Consider the following 19,365-nt stretch of genomic DNA (forward strand, 5'->3'; position numbering starts at 1 on the left):
CTACATCCATTTTAGTACTAGACAGCATCATGAAGTGGTTTTGTTTTGTTTTGTTTTTCCAGGGCTTTTATTTTAAAAGATGAGAAGGACCTGAGCATGTTATAGGCTATCAAGCAGGAGTTTGAGGCAGACATTGAAGCACCAGAAAACATTAAACAAGAGTTCAGTTCCAGTCAATGGGAAAAATATGAGCCGAGACCTCGGGTAGGGGTTGATCTTAAAGATGCATATAAAATCCGAGTTAAAAAGAGGAAACCTGAATGTTAATGCTGCTGACACTTTATATTCTTGGGTAAGTTGTATGAATGAAATCAATTTTTTAGACTGAAGTAGGTAGGTGGTCACAAGCAATAATAACTTTATAATCAGTAGTGCCATTGCTATTACACACATAAAAAATAAAAATCTGTGTCTATATTTTTTATGTGAAAGTTATATTATAACAAGCTAAAAATGTATAAAGTTCCAGAGAAACAAAATCAGAAATCAATTATTTTATATGTAAATTATTTTGCCATTTTAAAAATATTTGATTTAGAAATGTTAAATATTCAGAGATATTTTACTAACTTAAAAATCCAGAATATTTTCACTTCTTTATTTCAGAATACCTGTTCATTTTGGATCCTTAAGTTTTCACTTTCAATCCTTTTAATTCTGTGCTTTTCATGTATATATGCATTTTTCTTTTCTAACCACTCCTGTGAGAATAAGAATAAAGCTATGATATTCAAAGTTTCTCAAATAAATTTAAATTTTTATCTATTTCTGAATCATTTATCTAAAAATTTTACATGCAAAACATTTATAAATTCTATATAAATTAGTATCTTTTTTCTGATAATATTCTAATATATAATGATGATCACGAATTAAGAAAATTATGTTGTTTTTCTTAGTATTAACAATAGGCATCAAAGATTGGATATAATGGCCACATATCAATATTTTGCTCTAAAATTCACAGACTACTTTTTAAAATATATTATTCTGTATAACAGAAAAACATAATTGCAAAAATATTAGGAAAGTTTTTTCTCTGTGTAAGCCTAATTCAAATACAAACTCTCTGGAATAAAAACAAAACTCTTCTTGTTCCTAACAATATAAACTTTAAGAGAAAAAATATAAAAAAACATATATAGCCATTGATATTTTTGCTTTTGCTTTATTTTTATAAATTAGCATGGCATATGTCTTTCTTTAAAAACTACAGTGATCAGTTAAGCAAAGCTTGGAAGGGAATAATGTAGTAAAAAAAAAGTTTTGAATTGTTCAGGTATTATAAAGGAAAATCTTTCCCAATAAATTAAGCATTGAATCATCATTTCTGACAGGGTCATTTTATTCCTTGGGAAATAGGTACGCTTATGTAAGTAATTAGGTCTTATAATTATTTTATTTTTCACTTTTTCACCTGATAAACAGCTGCCCGTATGTCATCTGCTCTGTCAGGTTCTATGTTCTGTTTCTGTGAGGGCTTCTGGTCCAAGATTTTCAGAGTGCCTAAATACTGAGAAGAGATAGTTTTTGATGGAGTCCTCTTTATGGAATTCTTTAAATACTCAGAGGTCATTAATCTGAAAAGATCCAAATACATCAAGATAAAATATTACAGCTGCACTTGGTATAAAAAGATTTGTTAGAATACTATATTTAAAAACTATACTATAACTTAAAAAATTCTAATTAATTTGAAAATGATGTATACTCTTTTCTTATTATACAAAGCAACCCATTAAACATAATTTAAATTTTTTAACTTCTAGTAATGTAGCTTCAAAGTGATTGCTCTTTTAGGCACTGTAATTATATTATTTTAAAGAAACATGGGCTATATCTCAAGTTACATGGAAAAATATTAATAAAGTAGGTTTTAATAGTTTCTTCTATTACTTTGTTACATAAACCATCCTAAATACTAAAGTTAGAAAACTGTCCTCTATTTCAGGGGTTGGTGGGAAGTCTGATGCACCATCTGTTTTGGTGAATAAAGTTTACTGCATCACAGTTGTATTTATTCATTTCCATACTGTCTGTGGCTGCTTCCCTGCTGTGATAGCAAAACTGAGGGTTATAACTGAGACCTGATGGCCCACGAAGTCTAGACATGGGCTAACTGGCAACTTAGAGACAGATTGCTGACCCTTGTTCTAGCTGGTTAATGATCATTTGATTACATTAATTTAAAAGATTCCAAAGGTTTTGCTTAGCATTTATGAGTTAGTATTTTATTACTGTCATCATCAGTTTTAATGAAGCCAGATAGATTCTTATCATTTTAATAAACAACTTAGCCCACAAAACCTCAAGGCTTGGAGTATAATTTTTCATGTGTTAGTGAAAGACACTTAACAGAGAAATGTCATGCTGGACCTGAGCTTTATTACCACTTTGTATCTCCTGTCTCTGGAAAAACAGGAGAAAGAAACTATTCTAGAAGCAATGGAGAGTATGGAGAATCCTAATCAATTCCTTTTTATAAAAGGATATAATCAACTAAGGAGTTTTATCATGAAGAAACTAATCCATTTGTCTCATGAGCTGGAAATAAGAGAAAATCAAGTGACACTAAATGTAATTCACTTTACAGAAGTTCAATTAAAACTAGCGTTGTGGAATGTAACCCATAAGTAAGTAACAATGACAGCTTTATTACCTGCCCAAGGCACTGGATGCTCTATTACTTGTTGACTTTTTATTCTTCGTATTTCTATCTTCAATTGTTTTCTATGAAATAGAAAAAGCCATAGATGGATTAGTCACCATAACTATCACAGAGAGGCCATCACAGAGATCAAACTATAAGTGGTAAATCAATGCTTTTTAAACCTCCACTGGGAGTCAAGTACAGACTGGAAACAAAGGATATTACACTTTAGAGTGGGCTGACTGACAATAAAAAGATGAGCAAATGTGACTCATGAAAGAGCCCAGTGACAGACTGCCTGGAGTGGAGGGGAGAGTCTCCCTCACCTCCTTCACGTCAGAGCTAAGAAAAATGATGAGCAGAAAGGAGCCACAGGGAGGTCCCTGGAAAGAAAGACATGGTAGGTGCCGAGAGCCTGAGAGGGGGAAGAGCTTGATAATCTGGAGAGACAGGAAAAGGTGCATCCTGCTGCAGCACAGTGAACAGCAAGGAGACTGGAGGATACGTGGTCAGACAAGAATCCCATGAAATATTTAGGAAGCGGGAAGTTTACATTTATTCTCATTATGGGAATCTAACCAAGAGACTTTAGCAGAGGAATGAGTTGATTCCAACTTAAGAAAGCTCACTCAATAGTGAGTAAGAATAAAGCCAAGGATAGATTCAGTCAGGAGAATATGTTATGATCATACTTGACCTATGTAAATTGTCTGTTCTCATTTACAATTACCTATTAGACATTTCTGAGATCCTGTCTGTAAATTCCCAAATACCCTTCTGCCTTTTAAGGAATAACCTTTTCTACTCTACAAAGACAGATAGGTGCTAGCATTAAAGATGTAAACATATGCCTAATTTGATATTAGTTGTTTTTTCCCCAAGGAAAGTGGTTAAGGACAATATATCTTAAACAAGGCTTAATGAACTTTCTCTATACTATTTTATAAAAAGTTACTATTCTGTAGTATAATGAATTCCTTTTCAACCACAAGTTTTCGGCTAGCACTGTTATCTTTCTCGATAACAAATACAAGTAGTCAGCAGCTAACTGCAGCTATAAGAGATAAAGACTAAATTCAGGAGAAATGAAGACTAAATATGCCATACCAAAAATTGGTTTAAAAGTCTCTAGTACTCTGGTACAGTATAGCAAAAGGCAAGTAATCCTATACAAATCCTAATTTGGTTCTCAAGGTTATAATAAAAACGTTTCTGAGAATGACCCTGTCTATCCAGTTTAACAAGCATGAATGTGGACAAACATTTCTTCTTAAAGATTTTGGTTAAAATTTGTAAAATGTTTAAAAATGATATCCAAAGAAATTACTCTCACTAATTAAAACCTTGGAAATTATTCCAGATAGCTGCATTTTTAAATGAAGACCTATAGAAACTTAGCCATTTACGATTATGTATTTCTGAGATATTTAAAAGTACATTATGATCATATACTTCTGATAACTTTTTTCAAGATTTATTTATTTAATTTTAGGGGGGAAGGGAGGGAGAAAGAGAGGGAGAAAAACTTCAATGTGTGGTTGCCTCTCATGCACCCCCTACTCGAGACCTGGCCTGCAACCCATGCATGTGCCCTGGCTGGGAACCGAACTGGCGACCACTTGGTTCACAGGCCAGCACTCAACCCACTGAGCCACACCGGCCAGGAATACTTGTGATAATTTTTAATGAGACAATAGGTTTTATCACATTCACTGCACCCTTCCCCGAAGTTAAAATTCTATTGAAGTAAATAAGAACCACTTGACCTGGCTGGTGTGGCTCAGTGGATTGAGTGCTGGCCTGCAAACCAAAGGGTTGCTGGTTTGACTCCCAGTCAGGGCACATGTCTGGGTTGTGGGCCAGGTCCCCCGTGTGGGGCACACGGAAGGCGACCACATGTTGGTGTTTCTCTCCTGCTCTTTCTCCTTCCCTTCCCCTCTCTAAAAATAAGTTAATTAAATCTTTTAAAAAATGATAAAAAATAAAATCTGAAAAAAAAACATTTGACATTACAACTATTAAAAGATGAGTTTCCCACAGATAATCCCTAGGTACCAAACATGGAAGACAAAATATTTAAAAGTTGTATTCTGAGTTTTAAGCTATAGTATAAAAGATATAATTTTATATAAATACCTGCACAGACTCAGTTGCATTGGTAGATTTTAAGTTACGTTGAGATAGTTGTAGGTCAATTGTTAAGTCATCATTCATAATCAGTTGAGCTTTCTCCTTTTTTTCTTCAAGGTCATCAGCAGTCACTTGCCCTTCCGTGGATTTCTCAAGTGCAGTAGTAACAAAGTCTATCAACAATGAATTCTCTTCATTTTCAGCTGATGTCAGGGATTGGTGGTTTTCAGTGTATTCTTCATTCTGATCTATTTTGAGACACAGTAACAGCACTAAAACTCCACTGTAAATTAATAAGGTGGATAAGAGATTCATTTCCTTTCTACTACATATCATTAAACCCTTTTTCTTGCAAGATAAAATATGAAGAAAACTACCATATTCAACTTGAATAAGCTTTTTTCCCCAAAGTGATCTACAAAAGAGAAAACGGTTACTCAATTTACTAAAAGATCTGACATACCTAACACTTAGCAAAAATACATTAGTAAAGAAAATGGAATAACTGCCCTAAACTAAAGACACACCCAAAGCGCTTGTTGACGCACAAACCAAGTAAGTCAGAGGGTAACATTTATTCTCTTCAAAAGCCTGTTTCTTAGCTGGCACGAGAAGCTGTGTGAGTAGGAGGCACACATCTCTCTGCTACTACAGTTTCTAGCAGCGCAGATGTAACTTTGCATAGACGCAGGGAGAACCAAGCGTCCGTGTAGTCCTAGTTGAGTCCACGACACAGAGAATCCAGCTCCCCTCTAACATGTTTTATTCCCATGACGATGCTGTCCTGCCTCTGCTAGGGAAGGGCACTGGCGGCACTTCTACCCTTCATCTTGCCCAGTGCTCCCAGGGACAGGTCCAAGTGCTGGCAGGAGAGAATTCAGGTCTGCTTTTACAGAATTGCTTCTGCTATTCTCATTCTACCACATTTTGGAATTCTCAACAGAAGGAAATCAGTGCTTTCCATATTGATTGGCAACTTTCACTTCTACTGGGACCCACCTCTGGCCAAACCTGTATCTTACGTTCAAAGTCTTAATTCCACTGCTTTCATTCAGCCATTTTTTGGACTTGCTTTGAAGTATGCTCAACTTAAAATCACTTTATAATTACAGTTACACATTCACATTTGGAGAGCACTTATGACTCAACGTATCATTAATGGATTCTGTACATGAGCTAGTCAATGTACTCAGTGAAAAGAACAAGGACTTGGAGCCAGGGTCAAATTATGATTTCACTGCTGACCTTGGGTATGTTTCCCAATATCCTTGTACTTCAGTCTCTCTCATCAATAAGATGACAAAAATTATACTACATAGTAAGCACTTAATAAATATTGATTACACATCCCAGTTCTGGAAACATCTATGCCTTTACTTCTCATTAAGCTACAAGTCATAGAACTAAGGAAAGGAGTAACGTTAGCAACTCACAGTAATAGTTAGTATGTGTTTACTAGGTACTGGTTGAAGTACTTTACTCATGATGAACCCACTGAATTATTCCAGCCATCCTATGAGATAAGTTACCCTTATTATCCCCATTTTAAAGATCAATATATACAGAGGGAAAGCAGTCAGCTACTTTGTTTGTGTAGTTGTGCCTGGATTCCAGTCCAGCTTAGTCTCACTGTAACAACCCATCTAACCATTACGCTGTACTGTAGAGTACTGCAGGAACACCTAACAGCTCACATTGGGAGATCATTCTGCTGTGCCAAGAGCTGGATACTGACTAAAAGGCACAGCATCACTTAATTTTCACAATAGCTTTGAATTTGGTCTCATTGTAAGTCAAGAAAGTTAAGGCCCTGAGTTCTACATCTCAAATCACATGATTAGTAAATAGCAGAGTTGGTACTAAAACTCAGGCAAACATAAAATGTATTGTTCTACGTAACTATGTAAAGTAGGGGGTGAGCAAAAGTAGGTTTCCGGTTGTGAGCGCGCAAAATAGAGTTTGTTCTTGCATTATTAATTGCTGTATCATTTATCTGTATTGTAAGTCTAAAATTAGTTTTACCTACCCATGTATTATTTATTTTACAAATATAACTTGTAAAATTCTAAGTAATAAAGTTCACAAAATAAGTTACAATAATTTGATACAACCACCTTTTATAGATGTTTTTTCCTCAGATCCTGGTGAAAAGGAATCTCCAAGACTTTCTTTGAGGGACGACGATGATAAACTTGTTAACCATGGATCCTGCTTAAAATTTAACAAGAAAAAAAAAAGTATTATGTAAGTTCAGTCCCCAAGATTTGTGGAGGACAACATCATTATTAAAACTATTTCATAACTCTGAAATGTGCATTATTAGGAGTTTGCTGCTGAAACACCAAAGCCTGTGAACTCGTAGAGGCTCACACACTCTCCTTTCCAGCCCCATGTCTTGCTCATGAAAAGACGTCACTGCAGGGCTATTCTAGTTCTTCGGCTGACACCTGCACATTTGTTTTTAGCACTGCGTAAAATTTCCACTAGTCTAAAATGAAACCTCAGAAATAGTTAAGGTGAAGATTTCATATCTCTCTAATCCTCCTTTCTAAGACAGTCTAAAGACAGTAAGTAAAAATCCTCAGTTTAGAACACCTACTACTAGGTGTCCAAATGAAAGCAATTATAAAACCAAGTACACAGCTACTTACAAACATTTGAAACTGAAAAAGTACAGATTTAATGCACTTCAGTTTTCCTCAAAATTCTAAAAATTATGACTAAAGTGGAAATAATAGTTGTGTGCCTAAATTAAACAGTTCTTTATAGAATGGTAATCTAACCCAAAGTTGATGATATAATAATGTCATCAAACTCAAACTTGGTTTGATTTTGTTGCAAAGAACACTTTATGTCAAAAACAACAGACAGAAACCATCTGGGAAGATGGCAGAAGGGCTGAAACACTGGAGCCTAATTTAAGAAACAAAGTTTTGCCTGAGGAGATTCGAAACTTGGAAGCTTTGAGCCTGAGGGCATTCTCCCATCCTGCAGTGCAGCGGAAGAGGCTTCCAGACTGGCCTGAGAAGGGGGGTGGTGTCAAAGAACTGAGTTCAGAACTGGGAGATCAGCCAGGATGTTTGGTTCAATGCAGAGGGCATACATCCCAAAATCTACATAGAAAATCCACTAGATTTCTTGGATCATCTATTCACAGTGTGGGGAAGGCCTTTTTAGAGGGTTCTGGAAAATCTTAGCAGCCAGAATCTCAAAGAACTAAGCAGAGATTTCAGTCCATATTCACCAATAGCATGATGGATGAGGAAATATATGAAACTATACTATTATTAGGTTTCTATATTAAATTTGACTAATACAGTATCAACTCTAAATAGATTGTGATAATTTATAGATGCACATTGTAATCCATAGAGCAACTATTAAAAATACAATGCAATTGGAATCAAAATGGAAAACTAAAAATAAGCGATCAACTTTTTTAAAAAGCCAGTAAAAGGGTTATAGAGGAAAAATAATGGCAGTGTCAATTAAAAAGACATAAAATAAATAGAAAACAAACATCAACAAATTGGCGCTATATGTACTTATGTTAAAAGTAAATGGGCTGAACACTCATAAATGTCTAATGGACCCATAAATGGACTACCATTACAAAGCAGATTATCAGACTTGATAAAAACGTGACACCACACTATTACTACAAAAGAGTCACTGAAAGGAAAGACACAAATAGTTTTAAAGAAAAGATAGCACAAAGATTTACCGTGCAAACACTGGTCATAAAAAAGCTGATGTTATCAGACAAAACAAATGGCCAGGTAAGGAGGTCTGCCAGAGGTAGAAAGGTTTGCTAATGCTAAGTGGGGTCCAGACACAAGTGCATCATATGTCTGTTAACAGAGTCATAAAACACTGGCAGAGCGAATGGGAAGTACAGACAAATTTGCAAGCATAACTGGAAATTTTTAACACGCTCAGATGGTACTTGGTGAATTAACTAGACAAGAAGTCAGAGTGGAGAGAGAAGACATGAATGATGCTACCAGCCACCTTGACAAAATAAAGTTATAGAACTTTATTCTAACTAGATACAACTTAAATAGAACTTCCTATCTAACACCTGCAGAACACAGATTTTTTGACAAATGGAACATTCACAAGACACACTTAGGATGGGTCATAAAAATATCTCAACAATTTTTAAAAATGTGAAATTTTATAAGATGTTTTCTCTGATCACAATAAAATTAAATTAGAAATCAATACAAAAGATTTGATTGGATCTAGAGAAGATCCAGATATTTGGAAATAAAATCTTTCAACACAAAATAACCAATTGGTCAAAGAATACAGGGAAATTAGAAAATATATTTAATGAAATGATAATGAAAATAAAAGGTATCAAAAAAAACTGGGTGCTGCTGGAGCTGTGCATGGAGAGACTCTTGTAGTTTCAGTAGCGTTATTACATGGGAGGAACAAATAAAACCCAAAGAAAGAAAAAATAAAGAGTGAAAATTGGTAAAACTGGAAACAAACTATACAGAAAATTAACAAAGTCAAAGCTGGTTTTTGAAAAGTTGAATAAAACTGAGCAATGCCTTTCAAGATTTAACCAGAAAGAAATCACAAATTCTATATTAGAAATAAAATAGCATGATAATCCACAAATTTCTTAATGGAAGCTTAGCCAGACACCATATAATTCCTCCTCTCTGATCTGCTGAAGCACATTATAGAAGAGGAATGTTCTTCCTATGCTTATCCCCTCCAAAATGGGAGGCGGAGGTTTGCTAACCACAGTGAGGTGTGAAGAGAGAGGGCCATGTGTTCTCCCCTAACAGCGCTGCGGAGGGAACTCCCTGATGAAATCCTGAAAGATCACACTTCCATTCTGGTATATCCCAGAAAATATGGCATGGTGCCATCAACATTCAATAAAAAAACAAATGAATAAAATGACACTGGCCATGACGTCCTTAGCCAGTGTGTATGACAAAGGGGCCACATACCAAATCTGACAAGCTCAGGAGAGGCCTGCATGGTGGGCCATATAAACTCAGAGACTGACAGTAACCACAGAGGATGGCCTGAACACAAAAATTCCTAACTAAAAGTGGGCCGTGGCCAGTAGTCACATCCTAGGTTTGTGGTTTCCTTGACAAAGGTCAATCTTTAGGTGAACCTGTCTTTTGTCTTTTTGCATCTAAGAGAACATGCCTCTGAAATTCCAGAGAAATCTCCTCTTCCAGATCCTCAGGGCACTCCCACCTCACCAGAGCAGAGGCCATCGAGCTCCTCCATTGCTACCATGCTTGCTCCCTGAAAGCGTTCTCCACACACTGTAAAGGTTCATTCTTAACTATCCTGTACCCACCACTGTAAAAGCAGAGATTTCCCTGCTTTGCTTTTTTCCATTCCCTAATCTACCAACACCAGTGGGTTTCAGGTAACTCTTCTAAGTCTCCTCCTTTGATTTTGATGTATAAAATAAGCTGCAAAGCTGCCATTCTCCCGAGCATTTTCTCAGTATGTTGAAATTTTGCTTCCCAGCAGTTGTCATAGTTTGGCTCAAATAAACTCATAAAAATTCTCCATGGGTTTGGACATTTCTTACATCAGCACTATAAGTTATATAGTTCAGATACACAAATAAAAATATAAATCCTTACAATTAAAGAAATACAAAATAATACAGATTCAAAAGGGCAACATTTTTTTCACATTTTATTTTCTCTGAAAATAAATGCATATTATAATTACTGGTGTGTTATGGCTTAATGGGCAGAGTTCCATTGTCTCTTGGCCCTACACAACATACTGCCATATCTTTGCTGTACCTTACAAATGATGGCGCTTCAGACTCAATGGAATACAGTATATTAAAAAAAAAAAACCTTAAAATCATTTCCTTAACAACTACTGAAGAAAACATTAACATGCACATGCATGCACAAAAATTCTCTCTCTCTCATGCGGAGAAGCAGAGGCCCAGATTCAAGAACACGGTTCAGCAGTTCAGCAGCAACACTAACCTCAGGATCAAGGTTTTCAGAGATTGCTTTTTTCTCATCTTCTAGTTGTCTGTCGTTTGGCTCTGGAAGGGACAAAGCTGCAGCATGAGCCTCTGATTCTTCATGAGGGGCAGTTTCTTTCTCTTCTCCTTGCCCATCTTTTTCCTCCTTGTGTTTTTTCAACATGGTCCTTGGCCGAGGTAAAGGTGTGAAGGGTTTTTCTGCTTCCTGGCTGCTGCTGGTGTCTGCTGAAAAAAAAAAAAAAAAAAAAAGGAAATGTTTTAAGGTGTATGAACAAAAAAAAGATCATGGCTTCAACCGCACCCCAAGGTGCCACCACGCCTCCCTCCGGTGCCCATGCACCTTGGCTGTCTGTCCCGGAGAGTCCCGAGGATGCCCACAATCCTCCTCTTCACAGAGCTCAAGTAGCCACGGATAAACGACTGTTCATGATCAAAATTTTAAAAAAATAGCTGCCATCCTGGAAGTATCTAGTTTACTTTAGTTTTGTGAGAAGTCCTCAACTTTATGAATTTTCACAGCATTCAGAAAATTGTAAAATGGAAAACAAAACTGTGCCCTATAAACTCAGGGGTTTCATCTATCAAACCTACTTATTGAGTCTCTGCTGCCGGGCCCTGTGCACATTACTTACATTCCTGGACCTCAAAATTGAGACTGTGACAATGGTGCCATCCAGGGACTTTACAGGTGGGGAAGAGAGCGGATTCTAAAGAAATAAATTACAGGACGAAGGTGAGCACCACTGCAAGCATGGAGATGATGTTGGTACAGCGATGGGACTACCTCTCGCTGGAGGAGGGAATGAAGACCTAGATGACTGAGCTGCTCTTTGAGTTCATGAAACTTCTCTAGCAATTTTGGAAATGGCTCAGTTCCCATTTCAATTACTTTTAAGTTTAAAACAATCTAATGCTGGTATACTTCTGGCCCTCAAAAGATGATAAGAAAGTTTTTACGTAAACCTTTTGCCTGAATTTTACCTGTTATACTTTCTCCATTGTTCTACCAATGCATTCTTCTGACAAAATTTCAAAACTGGACTAATTATCAGCTCCCTCCTTTTTGCCTATGAATGGGCTTAGGAATGCTGCTAGGAAATTCTACAACCCCACCAGTTGGTACCAATGTAAATGTTACACAGCCTATTTTAGCTATGTCCTAAATGTTCAGTCCAAATTCCAAGAGTCATCCCGGACTCCTCCCTCTGTTCCCCCATATGCAAGCATCACTATACCCTATAATTCTACTTCCTGAATCTCTCTCATTTGTTTTACTGTCCACATCCCTGCTGTGAGCTCCTCATCCATTCTTAAAATGAAAGTCATCATATCACTCCTCTCCACAAAACTCACTGGCTCTCCATCATAAAGTCCTACAGAATACAAGCTTACTTGCCTTGGAACAATCCAGAAGTTTTCATGGTCTTATCCCTGGCTACCTGCACTGCCTTGTCTACTGGACACCCATTTTGCAATCTGTGTCCCTGACATGCCGGCCAGGTGGCTGTTTTGAGTTGACGTCACAGTCCTTCCTACTACTGCACCTGCACTCCAGCTGAGCCCTCTGCCTAGAATGTCTGCTTCCTGCTGCTTCTCCTGACAGATGCCTGCATGTCTTTAAACTTAACCACACCTAAGCCAAGGTCTTCTGACATCCAGCTTGGTAAGGTGCTGAACTCTCTACTGAAGTGTGTTTGAGTTCAGTCATTTGCAAGCGAGAGTCCTCATTATGAGTACAATTATTTGTCACGGTTGCTGCTATTGTCACCATCTCCTCTAGGAAGCCTTCTGATGCCCTCAGTAAACTTGGGTGTGTACTTTCTGTGTTCTTACTGTACCTTTTGTATGGTTCCCCACTAAACTGCAGTCTTTGTTATGGTCTGAATGTCTGTATAACCCCAGATCCTTATGTTGAAATCCTGCCCCCACAGGTGATGGTACTGGGAGGCAGGGCCTTTGAGAGGTGATTAGGTATGAGGGCACAGCCTTCATGAATGGGGTCAGTGCCCTTATAAAAGCGGCTCCAAAGAGCTGCCTTGCCCCTTAGCCATGGAAAGATACAATGAGAGGTCTGCAGTCTGGAAGAGGCCCTATCTGCACTGTGACCTCAGACTTGGGTCTCCAGAACTGTAAGAAGTAGGTTTCTGCTGTTTATAAGCCAACTAGTTTGTGGTATTTTGTTACAGCAGCCCAAGTAGACTAAAACAGTCTTAGAGGATTGGTACTGTTTTTTTTTAATTAAACTTATTAGGGTGACTATTGGTTGATAAATAGATTCCAAGTGTACAAGTCTATAACACATCACCTGTACACTGCATTGCATGTTTTCTACCTAAAGCCAAATCTCCTCCCATCACCATGTAATGGTGTATTCACAGTGCTTGGGACATAGTGTTTGCAACACAATTATGTGTGAGTAAAAAAAAAAATGATCTCTTTATCAGCAAATGTTAAATAATAAAATGAATCATAAAAACAAAGAATGTTTACGCCAAGTTTGTTCTAAGCTCTTGAAACGTATGAACTCATTTAATTGCCTCAGACCCCTGATGGTGACTTAGCTATTATGCCCATTTTATAGATGGAACATAATTAAATGAGCAGCGAAGAGGCCCTGCCCACACAGTCATCAACCTGGATGGTGCAGTCAAAGCAGCAGCACCCTGCCTCCAAAGCTCATGACTCCAGTCACGTTAATGTTCAAATAAAAGCACACCCTGCAAAAATTACCTTTTACAGTCACTGCCTATGTGGCAGTTGCTCACCAGAACATCCAAGGACAAAGAAAACTTTCAGGTTATAACTTATTTATAAAGCATTAATTGCTACTCAGCAATATCTCACCACATTAAAAAGTCAGGTTCCAAACCCTGTAAGGAAAAGTCTAAAAATTAAAAAAAAGATAAACCTGAGCTCATGAACCACATTCTTTCTTTCATGAATGAATCAGTCATTTTCTATTTACATATTCAAATACTTAATAAATGCTAGACACCATCTTAGGACCATTGGTCTCCAATTTTTGCTTCCGTCTGAAGTACCTGGGAATAATGACTTTAATATATTTTATACTAAAATGCCACTTCCAGCATTGTCAAGTTTTCAGAAAAAAATATATGTCTATGTATCTTCAAAATGCAATGCTTTATAATAAAATGTAAAATATTACCTGTATGGGTAATTATTTTTATATTATATATCCTGAAGAGCAAAGGGCTAATGATTATTTAAAAATATAGCACTGCACATTGTGTCTAGCACTTAGAATCCAGGTGCCATCTTGTGGTTAAAATACAGTATTTCTACATCCATTTTAACCCATCAAAGGTTAAAAAATAAAAAAAGTATTAAATAGGTGGATTATTGTTGATTATCATTCAGTTACATACCTCTACCTGAATAAGACCAATTTTTTCTTCTGTATGTCCACATTTTCTTATTAGCCTAATGAAAAGTTTTTATGAATCATGACAAGTAGGATAAATATAATCCACAAAAACAAATTTCTAAGCTCAGATAAGACTAGAAAACACTACCTCCTTTATCCTTCTTGAAGAGTCACTATGTATCTTTATTTATAGCTCCCAGAAGGTCTCTCATAAAGAAATCAGTTTAAATGTTCTATCCTTCTGTGTTTTCCCATAATGCCAATGAATAACTGATGGATGGGATTTTGGGCAATGGTGAACTATTGGATTATTTACCAAGTTTAATTATGTTCCCTTCTTTCCATTTTTTCAAATTGTATTCCATACACTGGGAAGGTATATTGTAGCAAGCGAATTCTGTTTCATATGACTTGTGGTCAGAATTTTGTAGCATTTTATAGTTTATGACACATACATCAATTAATTCTCAAAACAATTTTGTGGGATGGGAAGAGCAGGTTTCATCCTCCTCCTCCTCATGCACACACTGGGCTAAGGTCACACATACCAAATACAAAGTTTTTTCTTTTTTTTCTGTGTCCAGGACACAACAGTAGTATCCATAGCTCTGCTCATAGCCTTTCTTCATTTGGAAGTGAATGGGATTGTGGGGGGGAAATGAGGAGGGGCTCTCTAATGCATGTACAAAATAGTTTTGTCTGATGCTACCAGTGGTATCTACTGTGTAAAGTATGTAATATTTACCAGCACAGTATTTAATGTTGATATAAAGGAAAGCAAGTTTTATGAAAGTTGGTATCAAGTGCCATTTTTCTTGTAAAACAAAAGAAAGAAGACCAGAAGACACAAAACCATTCCCCTCCTGTGTCCATGTTTCTGTGTGGCGGCCCAGGGGACTTTAAGGGGTTGGTTCCCACTTCACTCTGTCTTTGTTCCACTGTGCCTAGAGCTCAGTAGAATTGTGGCAAATTACAGTGATCCCAGATCACACCAGAAATGTACTCAGAATATTGAGTTTTAGATAGATAAACTGAATGAAGATTCTTCTTTCTAAAGGAAAACCTGGAAGCTTAAACAATAAGAGAAAAAGACAGAACTCTCTCCCTTCAAATACGTAAATCTCAAACAAAATTCTGGCAAATGGTGGCACGGAAATGATGTTTTAAGGACTGGTCCCAGGGCTGCTATAACTTTAATCACTGTAGTATGAAATGGATTAGCAGGATCCCACTGTGGTTCCACCCCTAAACACAAAATCGAGGCTCACAGACTGAGGCGAGGCTGGACCTCGGAGCTCAGGAGGCGCCGCTGTGAATGACTGAAGGTGCTCGGGCCTCCTGCCAAGCACCAGCATAGATGCTACACCAATATACCGCTGCACATCAGAACTACGGGTTTTCTCTGTGGTTCCATTATTCTATGGTTGTAAAACTGAAAACTTAAGTCTGATTTCTTTCTTAAATATTAACTAGCTACCATATGAAGGTATTTTCTGCCTGGTTATCTTAAAATAGATTTTTGAGAAATGCAGTTATCATGATCTCATAATTTACCTGAAGATGTGTTTTTGATGGAAAGAATTCTGGGTTTAGGTTTCACTTGGATTTTCTCTTCTTTGATTTGCTGGTCTTCATTTTGAGATTCAGATACGGGATTTACAACCCCGTGGTCACCACCATTAGGTGCTGTTTCTTCAACATTTTTGATGGAGAGTGAGGGCTCATCTTTCATCATGTCACTGCTGGACTTCTTGGTTTTCAAAAAAGACAGTTTTGGAGAATTCTTTTGTTCATCATCTGATATGTGGAAATCATTTATTGTTTTCTTAACTGAATTTTCATCCATGGAGGTGTCAGAAAAATCACCCAAGGAAACTAAAAATGGAAGAAAAAATGTCTTCAGTGGTGCATCTTAAAGTCTGGAAGGTTACATTAATCAAAAGATTATCTTTAAGATTAGAAATGAACAATCTAGGCAGTTTTTATTGGCATTTATTAAATAGAAATTCCATTAATTTATTCAAGACATACTTATCAAGTCTGGATAGTGTGCCAAGCACTGTGCCTGCCCTGAGAAGTCATCCAGACGTTCCTTGAAATAACAGTTGCCCATGGGATAGTTAGATTTTGGATTGTAAAACTTTTATATATAAACAACCATATTAGATTTTACTGTGAGAAAAATAATACAGAATGTTAACCATATAGCAATGATTAAATGATTGTTCTGATTATTTTAAGAGAACATTAAGAATTATTCACTGAATCTGAAAATATAAAACAATGCATTTCAAGTTTAGAATTCTGTATGTTTATACCTAAATGTTACTGTTTGTACATAATCAAAAGAAAACAAATTAAATCATACCAATATTGAGACACTGAGTTTTTAAAATTGAGTCCCTATTAGAGCCAAAAAAAATTTATAAAAATCATTATAAAAGTGATTCTGATGTGCACCAAAGTTTGGTTCTACAGACCCTAGTAATTACTTTACTATAAGGTCTCCTAGGGTTGACCTTAAAGATAAAATTGCTTCCCCACTGACAGACATCCTTTACTGCAGACCTACTGTTGGCTAATTTATATTTTCATATTCATATTCACACACAACCAAGGACAATCATGTAACTTCTTGAAAATTAATGGTGACTTTTACTTCACAAAAAGTTGGAAATTTAAAACTAGTGAATTCATAGATATTATTTCACATAAGTGATTTTTTTTTTGAGGAATGGGCCAAATACAACTAAGAAAACAGAAAGAAGAGCAGTGGTTTACTTTCCATGTTCTCACATACCAATCTCATCACTGTCAAAGTCATCTGAGTATTCAGAACTCCTTTGTCTGGCTGAGCGAGCTGTAATTGCTTTTATTAGTTCATCCTGAAATAAAGTAATTAAAATCAATTTTTACACAAAAGTCTCATATTTAGAATTAAGTATTTAAGCAAATATAGTGCTTGGTTAATAACTGCTTTCAAACTCATGTTTTATCAGTGAATGCCAATCTTATGCCAGACACCCAAGTCCTCAGACTCAATGCAGAACATCACAAATAAGATTCCTGTCCTCGTGGAGCTTCAGTTAAATTGGAGGAGACAGACAATACCAATAAGATAACTGTGGAGACTCAGACAGGATATATTATGAACTGCCATTCTGGAAGAAACTGGTACTGTTTATGATCTTTTGCTTCTGGAGATTGCAGTAAAGGATATAATTGTTAATACTGCAAATTTAGAAGCTGAGTTCAAAACTATAGTGCCTGGACAGAGAAAACCTAAATGCTATTATGTTACAATAGGGAAAAACCATAAAACATTTACATGGAAATTCCAACTTACAATTGCTATTCATGTTCTAAAAGCTGATTTAACTTTTACATTAGTAAGACCCGATCACTGAGGCCAGTTTGATGGTCTTACACACACAGAAGAGTTTGTAATGCTAGAGGCCAAACACAATCACCTGCAAAATGTTAAAAGGAATGTAAGCCTCACTCCACCTTTATATAGGACTCTTCCTAACATCAGTTCAAATCCAATGTTCCCAATCCAGTGTTTATTTGTAAAGTCATTTGAAATACTTTACCTGGAAAGTAGTTCTTTTGGCGACTTTTGGACTTTTTGTATATGCCAAAGTTGTGCTAAAAATTTCACCAGACATAACGTTTGGGATTTTTTCTTTCCTCGTTACCTTTGTAAAATGGCTAATAAATGATAGGAACAATTCAATCACTGATAGTGGCTGAAATAAAAAAAAATACACTTTTTTGCATGCTTGAGAATTTCTAATACTAAACTCTATGCAACGCCCCGCCCCCACCCCGTCAAAGTCAAACAAAACCAGAAAAGCATGATGTAAAGGTTGACCTACATGAGCTACATCTACACTTAAAAACGTAGAGTTCTTGTAAAAATATATCAAATTCTCATAACAAGCATTTAAAAAAATTCAGATTGAAGTTATCCTAAAATAATTTTGCAACAACATTTTAAGGACGAGCAAAAAAAGACTGCAAATAGGTCAATAGGCAAAAATGTTGCCAATTAAACTACAAACTTTATTTCTTGCATTAAAAAATTATAACACTGCTAACAAAAAGTCATACTTATTTAAAAGACTACCAAGAGTACTATTAGCATAAGGATTATAACTAAGAGAACTACCACCGTAACAAAACAAACCAAAAATTGCTCGCGTACAGATCATAATGCTAAACTGCAAACTGCGGTATTTTCCAAGCTACTTTTCCCTCTTTAAAAGGTGTCAGCAGGGTAAGATAAAACGAAGCTCCTCGAAGGGCTGCATTCATGTCACTTTATCAATTTGCCCGTGAACGTTTCTCGTACTTGAAGTGGAGGCCTGGGCCTGGTCGCCCAGCTGCCCGTCCACCGCAGCGCGAACCGGGGGTCAGCTCCAGGCCCGTTCAGGTGGCGCACAGGTCCCCGCCCGCTCCACACCGAGCCGCCCGCAGAGATCTGGGTATTCTGCAGTGCACGCTTGAGCGCGGTCTCTGCCCCGTTCATCCGCAATCCACCCCCACCCCCCACGAAGTCCCTGTTCTGTACCCACCCTTGCCACCCTGCGGAGGGCTCCCCGCAACCCTGAAGACAGAGCGGCTGGACTCAGGCAGGACCTCTTCCCTAGGCCTGGGCTCCGCGATTCTCGGACACCGGGAACAGGACGAAGCAAAGGGGGTGGGACTAAAAAAGGAGGTGGTTGGCTGTTGCTAGGAAACAGCGTCTCCGGGAGGAAGTGACTTTCCTACCTGCAGGTCTCTTGGGTACCCAACACCAATTTACGGCGCCACGCGTTGCTGGGGCAACCGTCCAGAGGAAGGAAATGACGTCAGCTCTCTGGGTCTTGGGAGTAGGGTGCACTCAGGCAGCCAGTGCTTCAGTTGTTGCCTAGGAGACAGGACTGGTCCAGCTTCCCTTGGCGCGCCGGGAGCCTTGAGCTTTCCAGTAGAGCGAGGGGCTTCACCCACACCTGCTGTGTGAACCAAAACACATTCATGGTTTTGCCATAGTTAGGGCATGAAGTCTGTGACTCGGACTGACAGAATAGTGTACGGACAAATAGGACAGAACTGAATAATATGGTGGCGATGTTTGCAAACACAAGAGCCTGACTGCACGTTTGAATATTGGTGTCCCTTCCCTATACCCATGTGATGTCGTGAAAATTAACGTTT

At 37.4% G+C, this 19,365-nt stretch overlaps 1 protein-coding gene across 6 annotated transcripts in view; it reads right to left on the bottom strand.

Annotated features, from left to right (window-relative positions):
* The window catches only part of MAP9 (microtubule associated protein 9), a 31,207-nt gene extending 12,342 nt beyond the window's left edge, over window positions 1-18,865 (bottom strand). For 2 of the 6 annotated variants that reach the window (XM_045831637.1, XM_045831642.1), the window contains exons 1-10: window positions 18,744-18,842; window positions 17,760-17,915; window positions 16,967-17,051; window positions 15,721-16,041; window positions 10,777-11,003; window positions 6,895-6,991; window positions 4,787-5,028; window positions 2,660-2,730; window positions 1,418-1,580; window positions 612-701 (exon numbers count right to left, since the gene is read on the bottom strand). In XM_045831637.1, the coding sequence (XP_045687593.1) occupies window positions 612-701; window positions 1,418-1,580; window positions 2,660-2,730; window positions 4,787-5,028; window positions 6,895-6,991; window positions 10,777-11,003; window positions 15,721-16,041; window positions 16,967-17,051; window positions 17,760-17,834 (1,371 nt within the window). In that variant the 5' untranslated portion in view covers window positions 17,835-17,915; window positions 18,744-18,842. Of the gene's footprint in view, window positions 1-611; window positions 702-1,417; window positions 1,581-2,659; window positions 2,731-4,786; window positions 5,029-6,894; window positions 6,992-10,776; window positions 11,004-15,720; window positions 16,042-16,966; window positions 17,052-17,759; window positions 17,916-18,743 lie in introns of all 6 variants that reach the window. The other 4 variants (XM_045831638.1, XM_045831641.1, XM_045831640.1 and 1 more) reach the window with 4 other exon arrangements.
* Window positions 18,866-19,365: the final 500 nt, after the last annotated feature.

This window comes from Phyllostomus hastatus, unplaced genomic scaffold, assembly GCF_019186645.2.
Source record: "Phyllostomus hastatus isolate PE091 unplaced genomic scaffold, TTU_PhHast_1.1 phas_contig_159, whole genome shotgun sequence".
Taxonomy (NCBI): Eukaryota; Metazoa; Chordata; class Mammalia; order Chiroptera; family Phyllostomidae; genus Phyllostomus; species Phyllostomus hastatus.